This window comes from Stenella coeruleoalba (assembly GCF_951394435.1).
Source record: "Stenella coeruleoalba genome assembly, chromosome: 1".
Lineage (NCBI taxonomy): Eukaryota > Metazoa > Chordata > Mammalia > Artiodactyla > Delphinidae > Stenella > Stenella coeruleoalba.
Window position 1 is genome coordinate 56797657 of NC_137169.1, and position 27614 is coordinate 56825270.

Here is a 27614-nt window from a genome sequence, read left to right on the forward strand (position 1 = left end):
AGTTACAGGAGCCCGCCTTGCAGAGATAGCATTATGTCACTAGGTAGCTCATTCTGACCTGGAAAACTTCTCAGTGATCATGGGGGTGGAGGGAGGGGTATTCATACAGAAACTCAGACCTTCCTTTCTCTCCCTCTCCACAGGAGGTCTCCAGCTGCCAGTCAGCCATCTGTCTCCAGAGTCAACCTGCCAGGTAAGCCGTGTCACGAGGCTTATCTCCATGTTTCCAAATGACAAATGTGCCTCTTTTCCAGAACCTTTTGTAGAATAATAGCATCTGTTTGCACATCCCGGCCCTCCAAATAGGTAGGTCTCTTGGTGACTTTTTCCAAAGGCAGGCTGGAGCTTTACTTCACTCCATGTGAAACCAAATGAAAAGCAGTATGAAATAATTTTCCCATCCTGTGCATGCCTCAGCTTTCAGAATGTGATGGATGTGTGGTCATGCTGCTTCCCAGAACAAGAGCAGGAGTGCAACTATGACCTCAGCTTGCCGGCCCCAGTGAACTCCAGGAGAGCTAACCTCAGACGTCCCAGGTGCTCCCACGTTGGCCTGAGGGCCCCATGGTGAATGTTAGTGGTTTTCCTCTTAGTGTCAACTATACATCCCAATTGAATCTACATCCTTTCCAGGTGTGAAACCAAAGGCTCTTTCCAGGTCACAAATCATTTCTTTTGGAGGTCATCCAACTTTGTTCCTCAAAGGTGTTTTTTGTAAGAGAAACCTAACCTCTCATTTTTTTTAGTACTGTGCATACGCTTTTCATGTGGAGTTGAGAGCTGTGGAGAGGAAGGGCCACCTTGAAGGAACATCTTGGAGACGTGTTGGACATAAAATTCTTCTTGCCATAAGATGCAACCAGTTAGATGGCATTTTTGAAAGTGCAAAATGCAGTTTTTCCTCTTTAATCTGTCCCACTAGTATGGCAGTGGATTTGAGTAGAGCCACAGGACAAACAGTAAGATGAGCTCATGCTGAGATCATCTAACACCTAATGTTGCCTCATAGGTTTCTGTTTCCCTTTGCTTTATTCTTATGATCTTCCATGCTCGGATGTTGTGTTTTCTTGCTGATATGATGGCCATACATATAACAGAAATAATACAAAAGTCCAACTTTTAAAAGAAGAGAACAAAGGCAGTATGTTCCATTGGCTCACTGGCGTTTGAAGTATTAATGGTACATGCTTTAAAACATATGTTTGTGAGAAAATATTGAGAACAAGAATAAAAGTAAAAGGAAGATATTAAGCAAAGTCAAGTTTACCTCTAGAGCCCCATGATATGAAATAGAAGAAAATGGTACTCTATCCATGGACTTTAAAAATGTGGTGTGCTGATGTACTATGTCCTTTAGAAGTTTTGTAAAATGAAATGAGATAACTAGAGTGTTTGAACATGTAACTGGTGTTACATGCTAGAGATCAAAGGGGGTGGTTTCGAAACTCCTGTCATTTCATCATCTTGGCCCACTTGTGAGACACCATCACTACCATTTCTATTAGCCAAATTTACTAAGATGGTTTTGACAACAAATCGAATATTTAAGCTATGTTTTCTTTTTCATGTAATAAATACTGACAAACAGCAGGAGAATATGTGATATTTATGGTTCTATAAATTAGCTCATTAGCCAAAGATGCTGTTGGAAAGATCATGTTGTGATTATTGGCACAGTAACTACAGCTTGGCAAGTACAGAGTCTTTTGCTAAATTCTTTTAAAACAATGGAGCAAAGAAATGACAATACCACTTAGGCAATTTGTTTTTGTCTGTCTTTGTGGCAAACTACAAAAATTCTGACTTTTCATTGAGCAGAGAATGTAGCGATACCAATTATTACATAATTATAGGTTTCAAAACCTTCTTAATGCTTAACCACAGTCAAAAAAGGAAGGAGGACACACACATCCTGTGTTTTGTTTTTATTATCAGCTTAAATAAGTCAGGCAGATTTTTCCTGTTATTTTAATATTTATCAGCATATGACAAAGAGGTGTGTTTAAATAGAAACTTTAAAGGGGAATGAAAAATAAGTGGCTCACAGCACACACAAAAAATGAAAGCTGCAGTGCTGCTTTAAAAAATGATATAGCGTGATAATGAGATCAGGTTTTCATTTATTAGCACTGATGCTGAACTCATGTATTTCAATTGAAATCTAAGATAAAAGATACAAGAAACCACAATAATTTAAACAGATTTAACAACAACCCAGTTTGTTGGGAAAGGCTGGCTGACTTAGGTTACTATATTCTTGTATAAAAATCAAGTTTAAGAGAGAGATAGAGAAAAGCCAGAGGAAAGATTTTTTTTCTTTTTAAAATGCATCTAAATGAAGGAAATGCAATTCATTTTAAAAGTTAGTTGTCAAAAACCATGGTTAAATTGGTACATTTGCTCTTACAAATTGATCATTAACTGAAAAAATTCGTAGGGGAAGTCAAAGCAAATCTCTCAGTCTGCAGTACCTTTCTCCTCACGGTTTAACCAGGCTTATTGTTTTTAGCTCTCATGCTACAATACAGATTTCCCTCTTCTGCAAAGGCATCCAGATTTTTTTTAAAAAATGAATGTAACTACTCCCTTTTTTGTGCTATGGAGAGAATTCCATTCTAGGATATACTCCAATTTGTGCTTTATATGTTTCCTCCATTGGAGCTCCTTGAAGCCTGGGACTGTCTATACCTTATTCCTCTCTTTATCATTTAAGATACTTTTGCACAGTTATTTTCACATAGTAGGAAGATAGGTAAATGTTGAATGGAGCAGGAGAACTGCATAAAGTTTAAGGACTCTATCTTAAGGAAAATGCTCATAAATTAAATTTTAATAATGAGTCAATATTTTACCTCCATGGCTATGAAAAGCCATGCATGTTTTTCCTGTTAAAAATCAGTTATTGCATTGAAATTGAAAGAAGTTCAAGACACATTCTATACCTGCACTATCTAAATCTCTGTATTCGTATGGTCACATAGATTTTGAACAAAAAAAGTTAAATCGAAAAAGTTAGCATGTTATACTTTAAATAGGAAAGCCAGAGTAAAGTAATAGAGGATTTAAAACCCAGAAAATCTAGCAATGTGGAAGTCATATGCTCCCACATTAAGGAGGAAATGTAGTGAATCCTCCTGGGGGTGCTGAAAATGTCAATGCTGTGGAGTTTAATGAGCATCTCGATTTTTATCACATTTTGCCTTTTCCCAAGCATGAATTCCAGGCCTTCTCTACATGATATGTAAGGATTGGAACAGAAGGGAAAAAAAAAAGAATTGAAAAAAGAACACTCCAAACAAGGCAGGAACTTGATAATGTATCGAGGAACTTGGGTTCTGTCATCTATACACATTCAAACTGGAAAATTGAAGTAATTCTCAGGATTTCAGGCCCCCAAATTATTTTCAACAGAAGAAAAAAGATAATTGAGGAAAATCACTGGGGGTGTGTGTGTGTGTGTGTACATGATTGAGTGTGTGCATATGTATGTTGTATGTGTAGTGTGTGTGTGTGTGTGTGTGTGTGTGTGTGTGTGTGTATAGGGTAATTGTCCCACTTTTCCCACCCAAACCATCCCTTACTTTTGCATGCATTTCAGTAGTGATCATGGGTATGTCATGAAAGTAAGAATTTACTGAAAAGATAAATTATCAAGTGTTCACTGCCTTTACGAAATGATCGTTTGCTTTGCAAAGGATTAGAGAAGTATTCCTTTTAATAACCAGCACTTCTGATTACTATAAATGTGACTTGATTTTTAATAATATGTATCATATATGGAACATTTTAGCAGCCCAATCAATGTGTAAGGTGGAATATTCTACACTAATTTTCTTCTTCCAAAGTTTACTAATAAACGTATTGAGCAAGAACATCACCCATGTAACAGACAAGATGTTTTGAAGAACAACCCCCAAGGCCATGGGTCATCGGAAATGACAGCAAACCATGTCACAAAGATGACTAGAGCATTGCCTTGAGGACTTCAGGCTAGACTGCTGCAGACCCGAAGTGTCTCCCAGCCTGGGTATGCACAGCCTCAGCTCATGATGGTTTTCAACACCAGTCAATTAGCTGTATTTCAGGAAAAGCCTGTGTATGGAGAAATAGGATGAGACAATACAGGGCTTTCCAGTAAGTCTGAAATAGCTGGGCCTAAGTGAGAAACAGACTTAATTAATATTTTTTAGTGCTCATGGGAATCCATTTCTTCTAATATGTGTCCTCTAGGTCATTCTGGGGAGGAAATGGCTTTTTACCGGTTGATAAAACAGAAGAGACTTTCTCCTAAGAAGCCTGTTTCTCAGTATGAGTTCCTCCCATGTCTTTGCTTGATTATGAATATTCCCCTGGAGGTTCATATGTGTGTGTCAGACGCAGGGTCTATTTGAGAAGTAGACAAGAGGCTCAGTGAGTTACCTTGGATCTTAAGAAATTCGGAAAGTCATGACCTTGATTCAGTTTTCTTTCTTTGCCAGAGCAGCCAGAGCCTAGGCTGAGAGATGGGCTGTGTGTGCACCAGTAAAGGGCTCTCTGAGAATGACAGCAATGGCCTGAGAGCTGATCTGAGTCAGATGACTGGAAATGAAGCCCAGCTCAAGCAGAACGTTTTCTCGCTTTCCACATTAAGCAAGAACTGTCAAGCAGGGTTACAACACTTACAGCAAATACTAATAAAATCAATCTTGTTACCAAAGGCTATGGCCACTCATGAAAAAGGAGAAATTGGAGGGAATTACAAACTAAAAGGAAGGAAGGAAGGAGAAAGAAAAGAAAGAAAGAAAAGAAAGAAAGATAAAAAAGAAAGAAAGAAAGAAAAAGAAAAGAAAGGGAGAGAGAGAGAGGGAGGAAAGGAAAAAAAAAAAACAAAAATATCAGATATTCTTTTTCTTTGTTCTGAATGCTGTGTGGCCTGAATTATTGGGATAATTGCCTTAATTATTCACCTTGAGTATTTAGGCAGTCTGCATACAGGACGATAGGGCAGATGCACTAGAAAAGTCCTAGTCATTCGGAGAATAATTTCACAAATGGTTGTCTTATAAGAATTGCTTTTGTCTAAATTAGCCCTCCTGTTGGAAGTTTACCTCAGAGCATCAACATTAAGCTGTTTATATGGATTTGCAATTATTCCATATGCTTCTAAAATTAGGTAAGTGTAAGTTGCAAAAAAAAAAAACATTGACAAGTCAACTAAAGTGTGAATAGTTAAAATGTTACCCTTGAGCAAATGTCACCAAAAATAATACCCTGCTCATTAACTGCTATTCCACTATTTGGAAATTAATTTCTAAATTTAGTGTGAATGTTTCTTAGTATTAAATGGAACTGATGAGACCCTTAACATCTCAACTCTCACTTGCTGCCTAAAGACTGGAGTTCATTCCGCCTAGATTCCACTTCACGTTTTTTATACTGCTGAGAAACACCATCCACCCACCCCCCTGAAAGTTGGAATCATGCATGTTAGTAAGTATTTCAGTTATGCTATTGACGTCAATGGAGTCATTAAATAGATTGCTGGCCCTCCCAGAAGCAAATCACTGCCAGGGACCTAGATACAGACACGTTTTTTACAAAGACAACCATCAGGTTTTGCTATAGCAGTGAGCCAGAGAAAGGGAAAAGTTTATACTGTAGCAGACCTATCTCCAAACACAGTTTCTTTCTTTTTTTTGCCTCTTAGTTCCGGCCTTTCTTTCTCTTTGGTTACAGTAAGCTCAGACAAAGCTTAGATATTGTTGCCTGAGGGCTTTGTGTGCAAAAGCATCTCCTGTCATTGAGACCCTGAAGGGAGACACCCCACTTTTAAAAATGTGTCTCACCTTTAGCTCTGCACAGCCCATCCTGATGTTTATTTGGTGACATAAATTGTCTAGGCAAATCACTATTGTCTACCCGTAAGACCGTGCTTGATAGTTCCCTGAATACAGTTTCCTGCACATGCACATGCACGCACACACACACGCACAATTTTGCCCTGTCTGTTGCTTCTATGTGTCTTCTAGCCGCAGCCTGTCATCTATGACTCAACCTCTATGCAGCCAGCCGGCACTGTGCTGTGGCAGCACCGGGGCTCTAAAGCAAAGGTGGAGGACGAGGCTGGGAAAAAAAGCTTCCCTTGTCTCAGCTGCTTCATCCGCAGAGCCCCGCAGGAGGCTGCCCACGTGCCTGTGTCCTCCCAAACCCCAGCTGCTGCCAGCCTCAAGCCTGGTCGTGCAGCTCCCAGGCGTGTCAGAGAGAGCCCTTCAGGAAACATCTGTCTGTTTCTGGGTGTTCTTGACAGCTCTGTTTACCTGGACGGCCCCAGGAGTCAGAGCCAAATCCTCCCCTCACACCTGGAGTCTCCTACCTCCCTCTCCCAGGCTCAGAGTCAGGGAACCATCTTGAGCAGACAGCTTTCTTCATATCCGGTTGTCAGAATCTACCATGTTGGCTCAGCACTCATCTCCCTTCTCCACCCTGTCCCTTTCCTCCCCGCACTCCTTATCAGTAAGTGTGTACTTACTTATCAGTAAGTATGTACAGGAATGCTAGACATCCAGCCACCTTTAGTAACCCCTTTGGGTTCATCTGGAGGCCCAGACCCATCCCTCCCTCCACCTCTCCTTCTTTTCCCATATTCCTGGCTTTGAGTGGCTGTTCACTATCTTTTATCTTGCCCTTCGCCTCCCACAGACAATCCTTGTAGTCATTTCCTCTAATCGTACACCCTCCTTTTCCTCCCCATCTCCTCTCCTTCAGTTTAGCGCTTCATCGTCCCTTCCTAAGCCATTGTGGTGGCCCTCCAACTTGGTTTATTGTGCTCAGTCTTTCCCCACTTCAATCCACCTTCTATTCTGGTAATAGAATTATTCTTCTAAAACCCAATTATGTTGTCTTCTGAGTTGGTTAACCTTTACTTTTGGGATAAGATCCTTACTTCTTACCAGGTATGCAAAGTCTTTCAGAATTTGTTTCTAATTCTTTCTTTGTCCTCACCTCCCCCTTTAACCCCTGGCCCCGTGCACAGCTAATGGCTGAGATGCACTGAACTTACTGTCCCTCAAAAACACCAGGCTCTTCCTTGCCTTCCTGCCTTTGTACATGCTGTTCCTTCTGCCTGGGCTGCCCTTCCCCGAAAATGTCATTCACATATTCAGCTCAGGGATTTTCTTACGTTGTCACGGTGAATGAGTTCTTTATACCATCTGATTATTGGACTCTAGAGTCTGGATTAAACTAAATATAGAGTCTCAATCCAGTGCCTGATATATAGTATATGCTCAGTAAATACTACTTCCTTTACCCATTCCCATCTGGAAAGTGCATTTCTTATCCTTCAGATCTCAACATATACGCCATCTTCCACAACTCATCCAAAACCATTCTCAATTATTATCTCAAAATCTCAATTATTGCACTTGTTGTATTATGCTGTAATCTTTATTTTAATTTTCACCTCTTCTAAACTGAGAGGGTCCCAGATAAAGTATGAATCCTCTTTTTATATATCCGTAATTTATAGCATAAGATCTGGAACATATTAGATATGCTCAATAAATGCTTATGGAATAATCAGACAAAAGGATGAATGCTTGTTCCTGAATCAAAAAGGATTGGAAAGGAGCTGAGGCTCATAGTTGGCTTCCTTCGGCCTGGCCTAAATATCTTCTAGCTCTCAGGCATGTGCCCAGTACCAGCATCCCTGGATAATCTTGACTGCAGGTGACTTTCCTTCCCTCAAAGTGAACTCTTTATTATCCATCACTTCAGCAAGAAGCGACAGTGTTAAAAGAAATGGAAAAAAATGAAAACGGCTATATGTGACTAGTTTCTTGCACTATACTATGCTCTTCGTGTCTAGCACAGAGCCTGGCACAAAGTAGGTACTCAGCATATTGAACGGAATTGGCTTGGGATCATGGGTCGGCCCTTTAGACAAGTTACTTCTCTGAGCCTCAGTTTTCTTATCTGGAAAATGGGTATTTTAATATGCTACTCTTAAAATTGCAGGAAAGGCTAAATGAGCAAAGCTATGTATAGGGGTTAACAGTGAAGACTCTGGAGCCACACTGCCTCTCTCAAATCCTCACTCCACCACTGTGTGATCTTGGGACAGTGTCCCAGTTGCCTCCTCTACAAAACTGTGATGGAAATCGTACATATCTCCTATGTTGGTTATAAGAATTAAATACATAAACACATGTAAAACACTTAGAATAGCTCCCGGCCCTTAGAAAGTGTCAATATTGGTATCGATATTATTAGTGTTGTACAACACACTTCCCACAGCACCCAGCACAAAGCACATGGTCAGTGTGTGACAGGTGAGAGCTCAGGCCTGCTGGCATCAGTAGGGAACCAAAACAAGCCTTGTAGAGATCTTTCTAGAAGGTTCTGATCAGGTTCTCTTTCATAGTAATACAATCTAGAAGGCAGTCTTTTTTTGAAAGATCCTTTCCCCCTGAAACCACGAAAATCTGATTTTATGGAAGTAGATTTAGAGCTGAAGATAGGCGTCTCCAGGACATACAGTGGGAAGCTAAGGGAGCTGGGGGCAGAATGCAGCTGTTACCAAATGTAACAGAACACGACACAAGTGTGACTTTTTCTCTTAAAAACAGAGTGTGAAGAAGAAAGTCCAATTAGCATGCTGATAAGCTGGATCTTAGTCAAGTGAGGGTTTTCTTTTGTATAAACCTGAGAGGACTTCACTTTATAGGATAGAATAATTGCAGCTACACAACCCATTATGGTTGTATGTAAAAACCATGTTCAGGGTTGGGCACACACCTACACGGGCACAGGTGCTTCAACCCACAGAGCTCAGCAGAGAACAGCAGCATAAGCCAGTGCAGAGCTTCTTTTTGGAGAGAAGACAGAACCTACTAGCAGAGTCAGCATCTGAGAGGCCTTTGAGTCCTATTAGAAAACTTTTATGCCTCTCTCAATACCCCCGTGTCCACCCATTCCCTTCTCTCCTCTTTATTGGGAGGGAGGGAGATGAGAAGGAGCTCGGTTTGGCCTAGAAAAGGATGAATGTGGACACTGGGAGCTGAAGGAGGAAGGAAGAGGACCATCTAAATTCTCCTTTCTCCCTCCTGCATCTGCAAAACCACTTGATCCCAGGCAGGCAGGGTGAATTCATCTTGCTTGCTTCTCATCTGGCCAGCACTTCATGAAGTTGCCTCCAGAGCTGTTCTCGGAAACCAGGAGCATTTCAGGGAACAGCCCTTTCACCAGAGAGAAGAGAAACAAAGCAGGGACTGTCCCCTAGAAATAGAGAACAGGCAGCAGAACTCACTGGATCTTTGTCTTGGTTTATTGTCTTGACTTACTCCCAGCTAGAGCTATTGACATGGACCAAAAGTGACCCCTCGGAGGTTTGTGTACTCTTCCCACCCCCTCTTTGACTGTGTCCTCGGAGCGAGCTTGGACCATGGCGATTATCCAGCTCATTTGATCCGTGGAGGCAGCCAGGTCAGATAATGCAGCCTTTGCCCCTGTCCCTCAGTTACTCTTTGGGCTTCACATTCCTGGGGTCTAGTCTGGCTAGTGCTGCTTGTCTAGTACATTAGACCATTTCCAACACCCCACATGCCTGCCTCTGATTGCAGGAGAAGAACTCCTGTTCCATGCTGGGCACTGTGCTCGGCCCTCTGCAGACATTATTTTCTCACCAACTGAACTGTTTTGCCAATGTTATTGTCCTTGTTTCACAGATTTGGAAAAGGAGGCTCAGTGGGTGTATGGGGGCTTACTCAAGACACACAGTTAGTAAGTGATTAAGTCCAAACTGAAACCTAGATCTGTGTTTCTTGAAAACCCATGCTCTTCCCTCTAGTCTAGACCACACCATCCTGGCCTCCCCACACTGTAAACCTCGGATGTTATAACGAACGGAAAGGGGGTGGTTAGGATTTCACAACAGGAGAGAAACCAAAGGAACTGTGTTATCTGCAGCCTCAATAAGTACTATATAACAGAGAATTTCCCTTAATTCCTTTGTCAACTATCCCTTTCATTGTAATGTGTAAGTCTTGAGAGAAATGTTTCATATACGTCCATTATTCATTTATTCAATAAACATTTATTAGATGCCTACTGTATATGAGACACTGTACTAGGCACTGGGGATACAATGAGAGAGAATTCAGAGAAGAGAATGAATTCAGACCCTGACCTTGTGGAGCTTACTGCCCATGAAATGTCAAATGAATAAGTACATGATTATACATTTGATCATTGTAATGAAGAAAAGTACAGAATACTATAATATTGCCTCATTTTTTCACCTGTGAATGTGGGAATACTAGTTCTTCCCATAAGAATTGTTATAAAATTTAAATGTTAGTGTAAGTAAAGCATTCAGAACATTGCCTACCAACTAGTGTTATTTACTGTTTGCTCTAATTATCATTATCATTGGTTATGGTTGGGATTAATGTAGATTAGGGGACGGACGGGGAAGCCCTTTGTAAATACATGACTTGGACTTGAGACCTAAACACTGAGTAGGAGCTGGGTGGGTGGAGACAGTGACTAACACCTAAAAGGTGCTACAGCCAGAGACCTGGATTGATAGAGGGATGGCGAGGCGCAAGGCCAGAGAGGTCCAGAGAGGCCAGATGGGGCAGAGCATTTGTAAGCCATGGTTGAACGTGTAGCTTTTATTGTGAATCCAGTTGGGGAGCCATTAAAGGATTTTGAGAACGAGGTTGACATGATCTGATTTGAACTTTAAATACAGTACTTCCTGAACCACAAGTCTGGGCTTGTGCCCACACCTCCTATGTGCTCCCTAGCACCTGGGCTTTCTCTATCAAGATACTCAGCACCTGGGCTTCCCTGGTGGCGCAGTGGTTGAGAGTCCGCCTGCCGATGCAGGGGACACGGGTTTGTGCCCCGGTCCGGGAAGATCCCACATGCCGCGGAGCGGCTGGGCCCGTGAGCCATGGCCGCTGAGCCTGCGTGTCCGGAGCCTGTGTTCCGCAACGGGAGAGGCCACAATAGTGAGAGGCCCGCGTACCACAAAAAAAAAAAAAAAAAAAAAGATACTCAGCACCTGCCCCTTCTGTCCACCTGCACAGTTAAGAACGCAACCTCAGAAGGCAGACTGCCTGAGTTTAGTTCTGATTCTATTCCTTTCTTTCTGTATGATTGTAGGTAAGTAATTCAATGTCTCTGGGCCTTGGTTTCCTCATCTGTACAATGGGGAAAATAATAGGACCTTTGGCATAGGAAACTATTGTTACGAGAGCTAAGTTAATTTATGTAAAGTGTCTAGAACAATGGCTGGCACTCAGAAAGCACTAAATAAATGGTAATATTCTTAACATATTGTAACTGCCTGTTTTCGAGATTGCTTACACCATTAGCTGTATGGTCAGTGCCTGGCCCAGGGCAGGTGCTCAAAAGCCTACTGAAAAAAGAATTAACAACGAAAGAGAGGTAGTGCAATGAATTGTAAGTAAAAGGAGAGACATATGGCTGTTCTACTCATGGAAAAATGGACTTCCTTGAGTCAGGGGTGGATTCTGAAAAGGAGGAACTTACTTATGGGGGACAGAGAAACTGGATGACTCTGCAGCTGCCCGGCTGCTCCAGCTTTGGAGAACTTGAAACAGTGGGACAAAAATTTGTTTCAGAATCTAGATTGCCATCTGCACAAAAAGAAAATTGGGCTCATGAAAGAAAGCCGTTTCATTTTCCTAAGCTACGTGACGGTCTCTCTGAAGGCAAAGGCAAGGCTGACCCTCTGGAGTTCTCTGTGTGCTCGCTTTGGAAGGACAGTCCCACCAAAGAGCCAGCCATCCTACGGAGAACTTGACACCGTGATTTCCTTTTCATCCCTGCATTGCTAGTAGGACCTCAAGCTAACAGAGGCTCAGTTCTAGGAAGTCAACACACACCTTTAGTGTGGTACCTAAGCATGGAGAGAGGCTTTTCACATGTTTGTTCAGCTGGACAGTCTTAGGCACTCAGCTCCTTTACATCTACATGCAGAGTACCTGCCCGGACAAACAATGAATCCTTTGGCTCCCTAAATGTGCCAGCTCAATGCCATGTGCATGTGTGCGTGCGTGAGTGCGTGCGCATGACGGTTCGTTACTTTTTTAATCCCAGGGGAAAATAAGGGTTCTTCTCATGCCTTTTGTCAACACGATGCGACTCTGTCTTCACTGACCTGGTTTTCCATTACTTCTTCCTCTCTCATCACAGTTCTGACCAGCCTGTCTCTCTTTACCCTCAGAATGTTTCTAGTCCTCCCTCTGATTTACCACTCTCTCCACGCCCCTCACACTTCCAAACCACCTTCCCTGCAGTCCTTTTTTTTTGGGGGGGGGGGGTGAGGGGAGGCCACGCTGCGAGGCTTGTGGAATCTTAATTCTCTGACCAGGGATGGAACCCATGCCCCCTACGGTGGAAGTGTGGAGTCCTAACCCTTGGACCACCAGGAAATTCCCAGTCCTCTTAATCTGACTCAAAAGTTACCTATGGGGCTTCTCTGGTGGCGCAGTGGTTGAGAGTCCGCCTGCCGATGCAGGGGACACGGGTTCGTGCCCCGGTCCGGGAAGATCCCACATGCCGCAGAGTGGCTGGGCCCGTGAGCCACGGCCGCTGAGCCTGCACGTCTGGAGCCTGTGCTCCGCAAAGGGAGAGGCCACAACAGTGAAAGGCCCGCGTACCACAAAAAAAAAAAAAAAAAAGTTACCAATGGAAAGCCTCTTGCAATTAGTCCTGCCTAGTGTCATAACTTCCCACTCTAATTACATTATATTGGACTATGCATGTCCGTGTTGCTTTGTAAAAGCATCCTAGTTCTTTAGGCCATGGGCCTAAGTTCTTTCTACATCATTCATCCATTTGTTCAGGTTTTAGTGTATTCCTTATGCTACATTTTTTTATTACGGCCTGTCGCCAAGCCGGTGGAGAGGGGCGGTACCAATGTGAATAAGACACAGAATCTGATCTTGCTTGCGCACCATGTAGAAATAAGACTCTAGAGAAAAAGCTATATGAAGGTATGTTCCATATCAGTCAGGATTCTCCACAGAAACAGAACCCATGGGAGACTCTATTTACATGTCCATACATACATACATATGTATATGTGACTTATTTTGAGGATTTGGCTCATGTGATTGTGGGGACCAGCAGTTTGAAATCCACAGTGCACACCGGAAACTCAGGCAAGACTTAACGCTTCAGTCTCGAGGCAGAATCTGTCCTTTACTGAGCAACCTCGGTTTTTGCCCTTAAGACCTTCAACTGATTGGATGAAGCTCACCAACATCATCTGAGTCATCTCTTTTACTCGAAGTCCACTGATGGTAGATGTTAACCACATGTACAAAATGCCTACAGCAACATCTAGATCCGCATTGATTAAAGAGCTGGGTCCTAGCCAAGTTGACACATAAAACTAATCATCACAGGGACCAACCAACCAACAAAAATCTCATCTTGGGAATCAGACCAGAATTATGCCCTGCTCTGCTACAAATAAAGTATATAAGATCCAGGAAAATAAAAATCTTTACATTTCTTCTGACTAATCGAGACTATTCTTCAAAACACAGTAAAATAACCGTTCCTCTCAGCTCACAGAAATGTTTTGAAAACCATATGATAGTTTTGAAAGACCAGGAGTGCAAAGTGGTGGGATTCTGAACCTGGGATGGTGGCCAGGCCGCAGCAGCACACCGCCTCAGTGCCGGTGACCGCATCAGCATCCTTCACGTTGTTCTCTCTATTGAGTGGCTGTGAGAGAAAAGAGAAAATCTTGGGCTTCACAGGATGTACAATAATGCCAGTTAAATTGTGCCCCATGTCTAGAGACCACAACCAATGATATTAGACTTAATAGGGAGAAATATCTCAAAAAAGGTTAATTTTGGCCTGAAATATCTCAGGGTGGTGGGAGTGAGGTGGGAATCCTCTTTATGTATATTACTTATTTCCACCAAATGGGGTTTGAAACATTCATGTCCTCTTACACAATTTGGAAATTTTAATACCAACCCTATTCTCCAGGTCATTCTTGGGACTCCTTCTCAAATGTGAGTTTGAACATCTCCATTATCTCCATTTCCCTTCTGAGTCCTGTGCTCCTGTCACTGAGAAAGCATGTGTTCAGAGCTGAAGCCTCCAGCCCCCGGGCAGAGCACTTTGCACCAGGCAATTCTCCATACCCTGTTTACAGGTTTGTGTTCACCAGGGTTCCAAGTGGCTGCTCTCACCTCTGCATCTCAGTAAGATCCCCAGGTATTTTAATCCTAAGGCATGTGGCTCCTGTAACCCCTCCCAGTCTGGAATATCTCAGACCTATGATCCTGCCTTCAAGGTGCAATTTCCTCCTAAGTCTCACCGATCTTTTCATAAAGAATTGCTCTCAGCAAATTATTTAACTGTTGATACTTTCTGGAGTTTAGAGAATTAGCATCTCACCAGGTTCCTTTCCCCCAAATCTTACCTTTTCTTCAGGTCTTGAGTAACTTGTTTTACTCAACTTCTAGAAACACTTACCTCTACCTCCTCTTTTTCTATAGCATTGGAATGTGCTACTTCTCATCTCTTTCCTAATTTTGTTGGAGGAATTACTTATTACCCTCCCCCCCCCCCGACTCCTCAAGTTTCTGTGGAGGGAATTCACTCCAGTCTTTGACAGAGAACAGTCTTTCTTCACCATTCTGTGCTACCAGGGCACAATCTGCAAAGGCAGATTACAGTGGGTGGAATTTGTAAGAAAGATTTTTGTGTCCATGAGCCATTTGCCCCGTTAGAGATTTGGCAGAAAATAGAAGGGGTTTCTCTGGAAAGCGACTCATTCTGCCTTCCCCTGTTAGAAGAGCACTTGTCTAGATAGATGTAGAAAGTTTAACTTGGGACTCCATCATTCAGCAGAAGGGTGGACTTGGTCAATTCTGAGATGTTTCTGCATTAGGAGTATCTGTGAGAGAACAGTGGTTTGATCAATTAGTTTCAGCTCTACACTGCCCCCAAAGTGTGTATTTCCAAAGAGCTTTCCATAAAGCACTTGTTTCAATTACAAGGCATGGGAGAGAAGTATTAACATACTATTAGACCCCTACTAAGTAAAAACTGTATTTGCTATTAGGAACTCTGCACATGAGATCTCTTTTCTTCTTCAGCAACCCCTTATAGAATCCATATTATTGTTCCTTTTGTTAATCAATGAAATCCTGCCTCAATGAGGGTAACTAGCAGTATAATTGCACTCAATTAGTAAGTAACAAAGCTAGGATTTGAACCCTGGCTTATTTGACTCCAAAGCCTATATACTTGGCACTAGCCCTCTGTGCAATCAGGTAAGTACAAGTGCCTCTGGCGATGGCCACACAGGTACCTGCCTTAAAGGTACACACACCCTGGGTTTGGTGTTTACATCTGCTGCTTCAATCACATTCAGCTTTCTCTGGACAATACCCTTTTGTTCCTGTGCTACATTTAATCTATGCCTTACTCTGGATTCTAGGACAAGAGAAAATCTAGAGGAAAGTGTGATTCAAGCCCTTGTCTCCCCTCAAGGAAATCACTGAGCCAGTGGAGAGGTGACGGTCTTCCTCTGTTCTAGGAATAAGTCCTCTTCACTGAAGGGTATTTCTTTTGGGTATTGAGTAGGACAACCTGGCAGGAAGAGGAGGCAAGGGAGAAATTTTAGGACAGAGCAGAGTGGTGGGTCAATTATCTCTGGACCATTACTCACAGCTGGGAAGATATCCTGGCCTCTGACATCACAAGGAGCAAGAGTTCGATTTCAGATCTGTAGTGAAACTGAGGCTCGGCTCACTTGAACACAAGGAGGCAGCTGTCCAATTCTAGGCTGGCTCTGGAAAGTCCCGTTTTGAATAATTTGCTTCTTACGGTGTTTGTTCAACTTCCCTACCTCAAATGAAACTGTGTGACTTAAATGAAAGAGCACTGGGCTGGAACTCAGGAAACTGCATTTTTGTACTGGTACCAACCAGGTGTGTGACCTGAGGTAAATCTTTTAACCTCAGACTTAGTCATCTTTATTTTGAATTATTTTGAGTCTTTGAGTCTAGAATCCAATCTTACATTGCCTTCAAACTTCCAAAATGGCTCCTGGCCCAGAAATGGTGGTGTGTGGGTGTTGGGGTGGATCATTTTTTTGTCAGAGAAGAAATAGCCTCTGAGCTAGTTACTGGTGATTCTGGAGTTCAAGCCCAGGTCTCATGGGTTTGGCTCCAAAACCTCCACCCATTCCCACCCTGACTTTGGCTATATTATTGTTACATAACACAGTGCATCTTTATTATTTTCCTAATCCCTGCCAGCCGTAGTTGGCACAATTCAACAGCAAATGGTCATTGAGTCCTTATGAGTGCCAGGGAAACAAAAATGAAAGGGAGGTGGTGGTCCTTCAACCCAGCTTAAAAGCATTCTCATAGGGAGATTCTGGAGCCAGACTGCCTGCGTTTAGATCCCCGTTCTACTACTTATCAGGCTAATGACTTCTTAAACCTGCTTTGATACCTCAGAGTCTTCATTCTAGTTTCTTCATCTTTAATACCTTCCTCTTAGAGTTGTTACGAAGATTCAATGAGTTACTTCATATAAAACATTTAAAATAGTGCCAGTCATAGAGTAATGACTGAATACATAATTGTTGTTCTTGTTACTGTTATATATGTTTGTTAGCCCCCTTATGGCAGGAGTCTGGGAAGGTTGCAACCGGGTCTTGTTCATTGGCATTTAATGAAAGTTTGCTGGATGCAATTATTCAACAGCTATGTACAGTGTTTGTACTATGTGCAAAGCCCTCTGCTTTGGTAGAATCCAACAGCCTGCTTAAGAAAAAGTCACTATGTCTTAGAGGTTATATAATTATAATTTGAAAACTTTTTTTCCTTAAATATTCCTTTCTAGTGGCCCTTGTTTAGAAAGGGTTAAGGAAGGACTTAGGAGGAAAATATTCTTCATATGTACTTATTGACTTAATCAGGCAAGCCGTCTGGAAGCAGAGGGGTTAACAGTAGGCCATTGGGAAGATTAGTCTTTCTTAAAGGAAAAACCTCTTTTAGAACTCTGAAATCAGACATCCTCTCATTCACTCACCGTCTTTTTCATTCATTGTTTCATTCATTCACTCTAAAAGCACCCAGTGACGACTCACTATTACATGAATCAGGCATTGTGCTGGGTGATGGGTATACAGGAGTGAATAAGACGCAGTTTCTTCTCTTGAGGAGCTCAGTCTTGTGGGGTAGGCAAACATAAATGGTTATATAATAACATATGATGAGAATTTGCCTGAAGCATGAGTGCTCTGGACACTCAGAGGAAGGCCGGTGGTTAGGAACGGGCTTCTTACCCTCGGTACAAATAACACTCTGTACTGTGCTATACCTAGGAATTTTATAAATAAGTTGTTACTGAATTTAAAAAAATTAGTATTTCCCATAGCCAGATCATTCATTACAGAGCTAAGTTTCTTTTAGCCATTTCAGCTCAAGTCCGTGTGTTCACTGAGTACCTGTTATAACTAAGTGGATTAATTGTTTTTCATTGTTTATATAATTATTATTTTTTATGATTTTTTTATTGGAGTGTAGTCGCTTTACAGTATTGTGTTACTGTATACTGTACAATATTGTGTTACTGTATACTGTACAGCTATATGTATACACATATCCCCTCTTTTTTGGATTTCCTTCTCATTTAGGTCACCACAGAGCACTGAGTAGAGTTCCCTGTGCTATACAGTAGGTTCTCATTAATATGGGTTAATTTTGTCCTGAGCCACCAGAACGACGAAGGTATAGGAGATATGATTTGAACTCTGCCCTGAAGGATGGGTAAAACTTCACAGGGCAAAAGTTGAGAAATACTGTTCAAGAAAGTAGACCAAGGAATTCATGGAAAAGACTCTGACAAGTACAGGTTTCTGGTAACTGACTATACTTCTGAACTGAATGAATAAGCATTTTCAGAACTCTAATGGAAAACTGATGAATTCATAAAAGTGCTAAGATCAAGATGAAAAAAAATTAATTACATGGGACTGAGTGAACTGATGAGGATGATTATAATTTTTGTGACTTTCTGTTTGAATAAAAAAAAAAAAAAGAAAGTAGATCATGCTCAAACAAAGGTATAGTGGTCCAAAGAGTGTGGGCTGAGTTATTGGAACGAAAGTCATTGTGAAGGATTCGTGAAGGGAGGATAGGGGGAGTGGGAAGGAAAGATTGGTGGGAAAACAATAGGGGGCTTTGTATACCTAGCACACAAGCTGAAAATTTATTTTACGTGCAGCACAGAGCCACTGATATTTGTTCTGCAGGGGAGCACGTTGTCAGAGCTGTGCTCTTCAGGATGGTTAATGGGGTGTGTTTGCTATGGTGGCAGGAAATAGTGCCAGGCTTGGAGTCAGAAATCATGAGAGAATTTCAGTTCATCCATGGACTAGCTGTGTGATCTTCAGCAAGTTGATAACCCTTTCTGAGCTTTATTTTAGCCTCCTCACCTACATGGTAAACAAGATTAAACCTCCTTAAAAGAGCAGCAGCAAAAACAACCACAATTTTCATTGATCACTGCTCCCTGTGTAGCATTGGGCTAGGCCATTTCTATGTAATGTTTAAGCCTCAAAACAACTCTATGAGTACTTAATATAAGTTTACCATATGATCACTCTTAGGCATCTATACAAGAGAACTGAAGACATATGTATCCACAGAAAGTCTTGACACAAATGTTCTTAGCAGCATTATTTACAATAGCTAAAAAGTGGAAAGAACCCAACTGTCCATCAACTGGTGAATAGATAGAAAAAGGTGCTTACATCCATGCAATGAAATGTTATTCACCAGTAGAAAGGAATAAACTAAGGATACATGCTACATACAACATGGATGAACCTCAAAAGTATTATATTCAGTGAAAGAAGCCAGACATGAGATACTCCATATTGTATGATACCGTAAATTGTATTTTATTTGCATGAAATATCCAGAAAAAGCAAAGACAAAACCTGGGGCAGGGGTAGGAGACAGGGATTAACAGTAAAGGTTCATGTGGGATCATATTAGGGCGGTAAAAATGGTTTTAAGTTGATCTATGTTGATGGTTGCACAACTTAGTAAATCTACTAAGAATCATTGAATTGTACACTTGAAAAAGGTGAAGTATGTGTCATGCAAAATAGCCTCAATAAAATTATTCTTAAAGCCAAAACAACTCTATGAAGGAATTCCTGTTCTTATCCCTGCTCTACAGATGAGGCTACTGACTTTCTCAAAGCCACACATATATATGGAATCTAAGAAAAAAAAAAAAATGTCATGAAGAACCTAGGGGTAAGACAGGAATAAAGACACAGACCTACTAGAGAATGGACTTGAGGATATGGGGAGGAGGAAGGGTAAGCTGGGACAAAGTGAGAGAGTGACATGGACATATATACACTACCAAACCTAAGATAGATAGCTAGTGGGAAGCAGCCGCATAGCACAGGGAGATCAGCTCGGTGCTTTGTGACCACCTAGAGGGGTGGGATAGGGAGGGTGGGAGGGAGGGAGATGCAAGAGGGAAGAGATATGGGAACATATGTATATGTATAACTGATTCACTTTGTTATAAAGCAGAAACTAACACACGATTGTAAAGCAATTATACTCCAATAAAGATGTAAAAAAAAAAGGATAAAAAAAAAGTAGAGAAGTGATGGATATGTTAACTAAGCTTAATGTGGTAATCATTTCACAACATATATGTGTAGCAATCATCACACTGTACACCTTAAACTTACACAATGTTGTATGTCAACTATATCTCAATAAAACGGGAGGGGGGGAAGTAGTGGAGCTAGGATTGGAAACTCTTTCTGCCTGATCCTGAGCCCATGCCCTTGGCTACTGTTCATACTGTGCCCTTCTTATGTGACAAAGTGGTTGTGAGAATTAAATTAAGTGTAGGATACTCATTTGATCACGTTATACACAAAGCAGGCATGTGCTCAGCTCTCAGAAAATCTTAGCGGATTCTGATTTGGGCAGCTGTTGGCCAGATGGATTAGAGGGGTTTGAGAGGAGACCTGGTAAAGGGCAGTCCAGGCAGAAGGTACCAGGAGACTGCCCAGGGTTTAATCAGAAGGAAAGAACAGAAGATGTAGAAGAGGAAGGCCAGCTAGGATTAGGGTCTTATTCGTCACATATTTTAACTTCTCTAAATAAACATGTAGGATGCTTGGCTCTACTGTGAGTTAAAACAAAGAACAGAGGTCTTTCTTTCCTTCAGCAAACAGCTGACACACGTTCCCATCATAAATTTTGTAATTCAGGATGTAAAACCAAATCCAACAGCCCAACCCAGCCAGAAGGTTAAATAAATAAGTGCTAAATAAATAAATGTAGATGTTGTTCCTTTGCCCATGTGTCTCTACAGAAGATGCCATGTGCTTCTGTTCATTGAAGTCTACTAGTCCGTTTCTTTCTGTGTAAATTTGGGGAACCAGCCTGCTCAGGGTTGTGAGTTGAAACTTTAAGGAGTTGAAACTTTGGGGATTTTTTTTTTTTACATTTTCCCATGAAGAGCACCACTGTTAATAATAATTCTGAATCACAGGTGAGAGATCACACCTAACATCTCCTCTTTTGTTTTGAAATGCTGTTAAAGCTCAAAAGGCAGAAACACAGCCCACAGCCTTGGCAGACGTCAGACTCTGCAGGACTGAATGGGGTTTTTCCTGAGTTACTTTCTATGACGGATACTTTGTAACCCAGATGTGTCTGCCACATGGAGAAACTTTATAATTAATAAATCCACATTCCCCCCAAACAAACAAGACAGCATGGCAAACAGTGGTGTTTGCTCTGTTATACATTTGGGTTGGTTTTTCATCGTTTCCAAGGACCAAGGCCCTGGATGTTTCCCATTGCACTGGTGAAAAAAAATGTGAGAATTCAATTTGCCTATTTTGGCCACATAAACATGAGACAATTTGTGGTCACCAAGTCAGGACTCCTCATTCCGGAGGGCTTGGTAGCAGCGGATGGGGCTGTGAGGCTCCCTAGGGCGGACAATATTGAATCTGGAAGTGCATAGGATCTAGGCCGTGTGGTAAGGAGACTATTCAGAACACCTCCTGGTTTTATGGCATTCAGTCTTTGAGTCACAGTCCCCAAAGAGCCAGAAAAAGCTAGTGTGCGTCTGCCATGGTAATTAAGTGTTCAAGTCTGAAGAAGCTTGAAGAAATCTTACATGTAGCAAAACTACTTCTGCCAGCTTTGTTCACTGTTTCAAGAGCTCACCCAATCAGAGCTCATTCAAGATCCCTTTATTGGACACTGACTCTATGTGTAGCACTGTCCCAAACACTGTGAACAATATTAAATTAGGGTCCCAGCCCTCGAGGAGATTGCAGTGAGTGAGGATGGGAATATTTCAATGTGAAACATGTAATCATTTAAATAATGGTAAAAGTCGTAAGAGGTGGTTTCCTCCTCAGTGAAGCCTTTCAGAGCTGCCCCACCTTCACCACCTGTGTGTTGAGGGCTCATGTCTGAACTCAATTTGATGTAACTCTACTAGAATGGGATCACGGAAAGGTCATAAATTTCAGAGTCAGAAACACTCAAATCTAAATTCCCCATTGCCCGTGAATTAGCGGGATTGTAAGCTCCCAGAGGACAAGTCTGTTTAAACATGGTGTATCTTAGAACTCGGCACAGTGCCTGACGTTTACTAGACACTCTCTAAATATTTGCTGTTGAATACCTAAGTTAACCGTGGAATCCTAGCAAAGTTAACCTGTGAGTCCAGAGTCCCCCACCGGGGTGGTACAGGAGTAATCACACCTGCCTGATAGACGTTAGGAAGTTGTCCAGAATGATGTTTGAGGATGGAGACTCTGGAGTCCCTCTGTCTGCGCCTGAATTCCGACCTGTCATTTATTAGTTCTGTGGCTTTGAGCAAATAACTTGTCTTTGCCTCAGTTTCCCACACTATCAAGTAAGGATAATATTGTAATACTTCCTACCTCTTAGGTTTGTTGTGAGGATTAAATGAATGAACATCTGTATAGTCCTTAGACGAGGGCCTGGCACATAGTATGTGCTATAAAAATATTTGTTAAATAAAAATAAATAAATAAAATATAAATAGAAAATGGGTTTGCATGGGAATTAATGAGTGTTGATGTTGTAAAATGCTTAACATAACCTGGTTCAAATGATGCTGAATAAACGTTAGTTCAAAGAACTTTATATTTGATCCTCATTTCCTAAGCCAGTGCCTGGCTCATTAAAAAATGCACAAAATGGAATATAATTATTAAGAGAGTGCTATTAAGTTTTCTGAGGATCACGAGGACCTTGTGGGCTAGCAATACGGGGAGGGGTTTCATCAAGGACAGGGAATTAAAGTTGGCTCTTGGTTAGGAATTAAATAGTCAGGGTTAAGGAGTTCACGGAGGAGGCATATAATCTGCATAAACTGGAGGGAGGAAAAATCCAATCACAGTCACAAGATGCTCCATCATCAACAGGACTTGGCACCACTTTCTGGAAGAATAATTTGTTGTGGTCCAGCTTTTTAAGTGAGTTTGGCCAAAACTCTGCTTCAATTCTTCTGGCGTTTCAACTGCTCAAATTAAGACTTTGATGACTGCTTATTTATTCACTCATTTTTTGAGCAAGTATTTTGTAGATTCCACTAAGTATCAGGCATTTTATTAGGGAGTGGTGAATAAAATAGAAATGGACCTTACCTCTTTGGGACCAGGAGGGAGATACAGACTACAAACTGAAAAGTAAACAAATTCTGATAAGTTCTTTGAAGTATATTAAGAGGGCACAGAGGTAGAAAATAATGGAAAGGAAGGGGAGGTTGTTTAGATGAGAAAATATCTCTCCAAGCAGGTGACATTTCACCTAAAGCCAGAAAGCTAAGAAGAAAAAAGGGGAGACTATTTCAGGCAGGGAAATGGAATGTTCAAAGATCTTGAGCTTGGTGTATTTAAGAAAGAAGGCCAGTGTGGCTGGAGCAGAGTGACCTGGGGGAAACAGGTAGAAAATGGGGTTGGAGATGGGCAGGGGTTTAATCTTGTGGGGCCTTGTAAGGGATAGTAAGGAGTTAAGACTATATTAAATAGAACTGGAAAGGCACCAAAAAGTAGAGGGGAAAATGTTATATAACTTCTTAAAACTCACTCAGGCATCAATGTAGATAGTAAGTTGGATTGGAAAGAAGAGAGGAAGTGAGAGGAACATTGAAGCAGTCTAGGTAAAGAGGTGATGTTTGCTTAGTCCTGGATGGTAGAGAGGCAGGGATAAAAAGAAATGGACAGATTTGCCATATATTTTGGAGATGGGATAGACAAGCCTTGCTAATGGATTCGATGGGGAGAGGTAAAAATAGAAACACTAAGAGAAAGAAAAGCGTCAAGAATGAATTTCAGGCTTCTGGCTCGAGCCACTGTATGGTGTTGTTGCCATTGACTAAAATGGATAAGATTAGAGGAGGAAATTGTGGAAGGTGGGGTGGGAAAGAAGTCAAGAGTTTGGTTTTAGCTGCTAATTTTGAGTGTTGTGATGCATCCTTGAGTAGATGTCAGGTCAGCATAGGAAAGGTTAGGCTAGAGATCCATATTTGGGGTCTTCAGCATATAAATTGTGAATAAATCCATGGGCTTGAATGAGAGTGTAGAGGGAGTATACAAATCCAGGGAGAATGACGGTATTGAGATTCTGAGTAGAGAAGGAGGGGATCAGGAAGAAGACTCAGAAAGAATGATCCGAGAGGTAAGAGGAAACCACGGAGAACATGGTATCACAGAGCCTGAGTGAGGAGAGTATTTTGAGAAGGAGACAGCCATCAGCTGTGTTGAAGTAGGTTGAGAATAGAAAAGTGACCACTGGTTCTGACAACACAGAAGTCATTGGTGATCCTGACAAGAGTAGATTTATGGGACTTATAAGGTTAGAAGCCAGATTCACAGTGGGTTGAACACTTGAGGATGGTAAAGCATATTTGTATGTTGCTGAAAAAAATTCAGAGACAAGGAGAGGTTACTGATGGAAAGAGAAAGGAAATAATCAAGGGAACAATCCTAGAGCAGGTAAAGGGTAGTGAGATCCAGAAAGTAGGTTGAGGCCTTGCCTTTTGACCGGAGCAGGGACACCTCTTCAGGTGAAAAAGGAGGAGATAACTTTAGGCACAGGAAATAATCACCATCCTTATAGCTAATATTTATTGAGTTTATTATGTGCCAGGTAATGTTCTAAGTAATTTTCATTTATTAACTCATTTAATCCTCATAACAAGCTTTTGAGATACGTTCTTACACATACTCAGGTAAAACTTAGAGAGTTCTTTCTCATCTGATAGTTTAAATTGTGGAGTGGAAGGCAGATGGGAGGTTTGAGAAGGGAAAAGGTAGGACATAGTGTCACAGAAAGTAAGTACTCATTGACTTCCCCCAATGAATAAACACCCCCAATGAATTAATAAGTAAGTACTGACTTCCAGGCAGTATTGGGGTTCATTTGAGATTTGAAATCATCAATAAAAAGTGAATCTGGGACTTCCCTGGTGGTCCAGTGGTTGAGAATCCTTCAGGCAATGCAGGGGACTCCGGTTGGATCCCCGTTCGGGGAACTAAGATCCCACATGCCGTGGGGCAACTAAGCCTGCAAGCCACAACTAGAGAGCCTGCGTGCCGCAACTACAGAGCCAACGCACTCTGGAGCCCCTGCACCAGAACTAGAGAGAAGCCCACGCACCGCAATGAAGCGAAGAGCCCACGCGCCACAACGAAAGATCCTGCATGCCGCAACTAAGACCTGATGCAACTAAAAAATAAAATAAATAAATAAATAAATATATTTTTTAAAGTGAATGTAACACAAAATCCAAGTGGGTCTTTACAGCACTCAGCAGTCATACTTCAGTGGCCTGACTTAATTGATGCTTAATTTAGAAGCAGGGGTAATTTCCAATGCCAGGAGTCATAAAATATACTAGAATCCCCTACTAGCATCCTAGCCCTTAATAAATGTTCATGAAGCTGCTTTGGAAACTTGGCCACAAGGAACCCTTCCCCTACCCCACTACCACTCTTGCCCCTGCTCAGAGGGAGGAACCATGGCCTCCATGAGAGAATGATATATAGAATGAACTACCACAGCCCACCAGGATGATGACAGACAGGCACTGGCTGATTTTGACTCTTATACTTAAAAGGAGTCCAAGCTGGATGCTCTGTCCCACTGTACCTCACAGCTTGCCAGGTTTCCATCAGCAACAAGGGCACCTCCTTTACCTGAGAAATCACCATTAGCTCTCCCCATTGCCAAGCTCTCGTGAGTGCGGAAGAGGTACACAGTCTTTACTCGACACAGAAAGCTTTTGATTGACAACAAGCAGTAAGAGCTAAGATTTACTGAGCATTTACGCTATATCAGGATCGGGGCAAAGTGCTTTTTTACTATGCACTGTGTCCCTTAATCTTTAAAACAACACAGTGAGGTATGTATTGTTATAATATCTGTATTCCAGGTAAGAAAAATGAGCTTTAAAGAGATTAAGTAATTTTTTTAATATCAGGAAGCTATCAAGTGAAGAAGCCATGAGTTGATTCCAGAAAGCCTGACTCCAGGATCTAGGCTCTTTTAACAAGTACATTATAACAGCAAATCAGTGAGCAGCCTTGCCAGGTCAAACTACTGTGCATATTCATGGTATCATACACTGCCACCATTCTATAAATTTTATTCAGAAAACACATGAATTTTGTTTTCATCTATGTTGAGACCGGTTTCTACTCTCCCGTGCTCTCAAAATGAGGGATTAATTCATTGGGGGTGTTTATAGAATTGATGGCTTTTATTCAAATGTCCCTCTTTTCATAGCAACCAGCCTATTAAAGAGAAGGGTTTATGGTTGTTGGTTTTTGCAAGCCTGGTGACCTACGTTAATATAATTTTCCCTGAAGTCAAATGTGTTGATACATGTGACACAGCATAAGCTGAGCTCTGTGGGCTCTAAGGACTGGCAATGACCTGATCTTTTCCCACCACATACTTATGAATTGAGAATTGTCCTTTACAAAAAATTCCCTGATAATTGAGGTCAATTTGAAAATTTTAGTCTCAGCATCTGGGCATCTTAACTGTCCAGGTTATTTGCGGATATACTAATAATATGCTATCATTACAATAATGATAAAAGCCAACAACAGGTCAAATGCTTACTCTGTGCCAGCTAAGGGCTTTATGTGCCCTTTTCATGTATAACAAATTCTTAGAGACTATCATTAACCCTATTTTGCAGATAAAGAAAATGAAATGGAGAGGGGTTAAGTGACTAGCCCAAGGTCACATAGTTACTAAAAGGGAAAATGAGAATTGAGAATTTAGAGCTTTTGAAGGCCAAGTCATCATTTGGAGACAGAAAACCATGGAAACAAATCAAAGCTTCACTACTTAGCAGTTTGAAAGATAAAGTTTACAAAACTGACTTTGCAAGGATGGCAGAACAATCCACGTAAAGCATCAAGTACGTACCTGCCAACTAGTAGATGCTCATTGAATGGTAGCTATGGTTATTAAGTGGAATGAGCTGGAAAGTTGAATAAGTGTTCCATAATTTTGATTTAATTGGTGAACGTACGTATTTCAAATACCTGACCCATATCAAATATGCTCTTCTCTCCTTATTGTTTTAAGTGTCCAAATTACTCAGGTAATCAACCCACGCCCCCCTTCCTTCTACCTTTTTGGATGTGATCTGTGCCCAAGACTCCCTCAGACACACTAATTCTACGTAATTTGAAAAGTAACATAAATATTTCTGTTGTCCTTCTGTTCTTTCTAAGTAAATTTGAATGAATTCAAGATATTTTTCCAATGGCTTTAGGTATAGATGTTTGCAATGCACCAGAGCTCCCTGGGGGTAAGATGAAAAACAAACCCAGCTGGAGTATCCTGGTGACCCAGTAGCCCAGACCTGCCATAATAACCTATTTGGGGATGCCATGGTAATCTGGTCTGTGGCATTTGGCCGAGTGGTTCCAATTGTGACATATGATGATTCAAGTTTACTCACGTACACACCAGAACTTCACAAAATGACCTTTTTTGAGGTCTTTGAGGTTAGGGAGGGAGCAGGGAGGAGCACCGAGGCGCTCTAAACAAAGCAGCTTTGTTTTTACACCACTTGTTTGGACAAATGTCCCCTCATGTGCAGCAGCTATTTGCTGCTGGGCTCTTGGCAGAATGACTAAAATGGGCCAGAAATTAAGGACACATTCTGAAGTCCCCTGGAAAATCACCCTCTCCGGCAAATGTTACCCTTGGGATGGTAACTCAATGGATGATTTCTTGTCACTCACTTCCTTACTCACTTTTTTCCTTTACGGGCATTTTCAAGGTGGTTGAAATGGCTACTTCTTAGGCATCTGCTATGCATATCCTGTACCCGGTCCATGGAGGATGGAGCATGGGGAAAAACCATTTATCATCTTTGGGATTCATTCTCCTGGTCTGTAAAATGGAGAATTAGACTACCTTAGTGATTCCCAAGTTTTATACATATTTAATAAAGCATATTCAATTTTTCATTTAAAAAAGAGAAGAAAAATATCTTCA

The 27614-nt window shown here is 41.5% G+C and overlaps 1 protein-coding gene across 2 annotated transcripts in view; it reads left to right on the plus strand.

Annotated features, from left to right (window-relative positions):
• The window catches only part of PDE4B (phosphodiesterase 4B), a gene marked incomplete at its 5' end in the record, with an annotated part of 592264 nt that overhangs the window by 483462 nt on the left and 81188 nt on the right, over positions 1-27614 (plus strand). For both annotated transcript variants that reach the window (XM_079919229.1, XM_079919230.1), the window contains one exon: positions 144-193. In XM_079919229.1, the coding sequence (XP_079775355.1) occupies positions 144-193 (50 nt within the window). The remainder of the gene's footprint in view (positions 1-143; positions 194-27614) is intronic.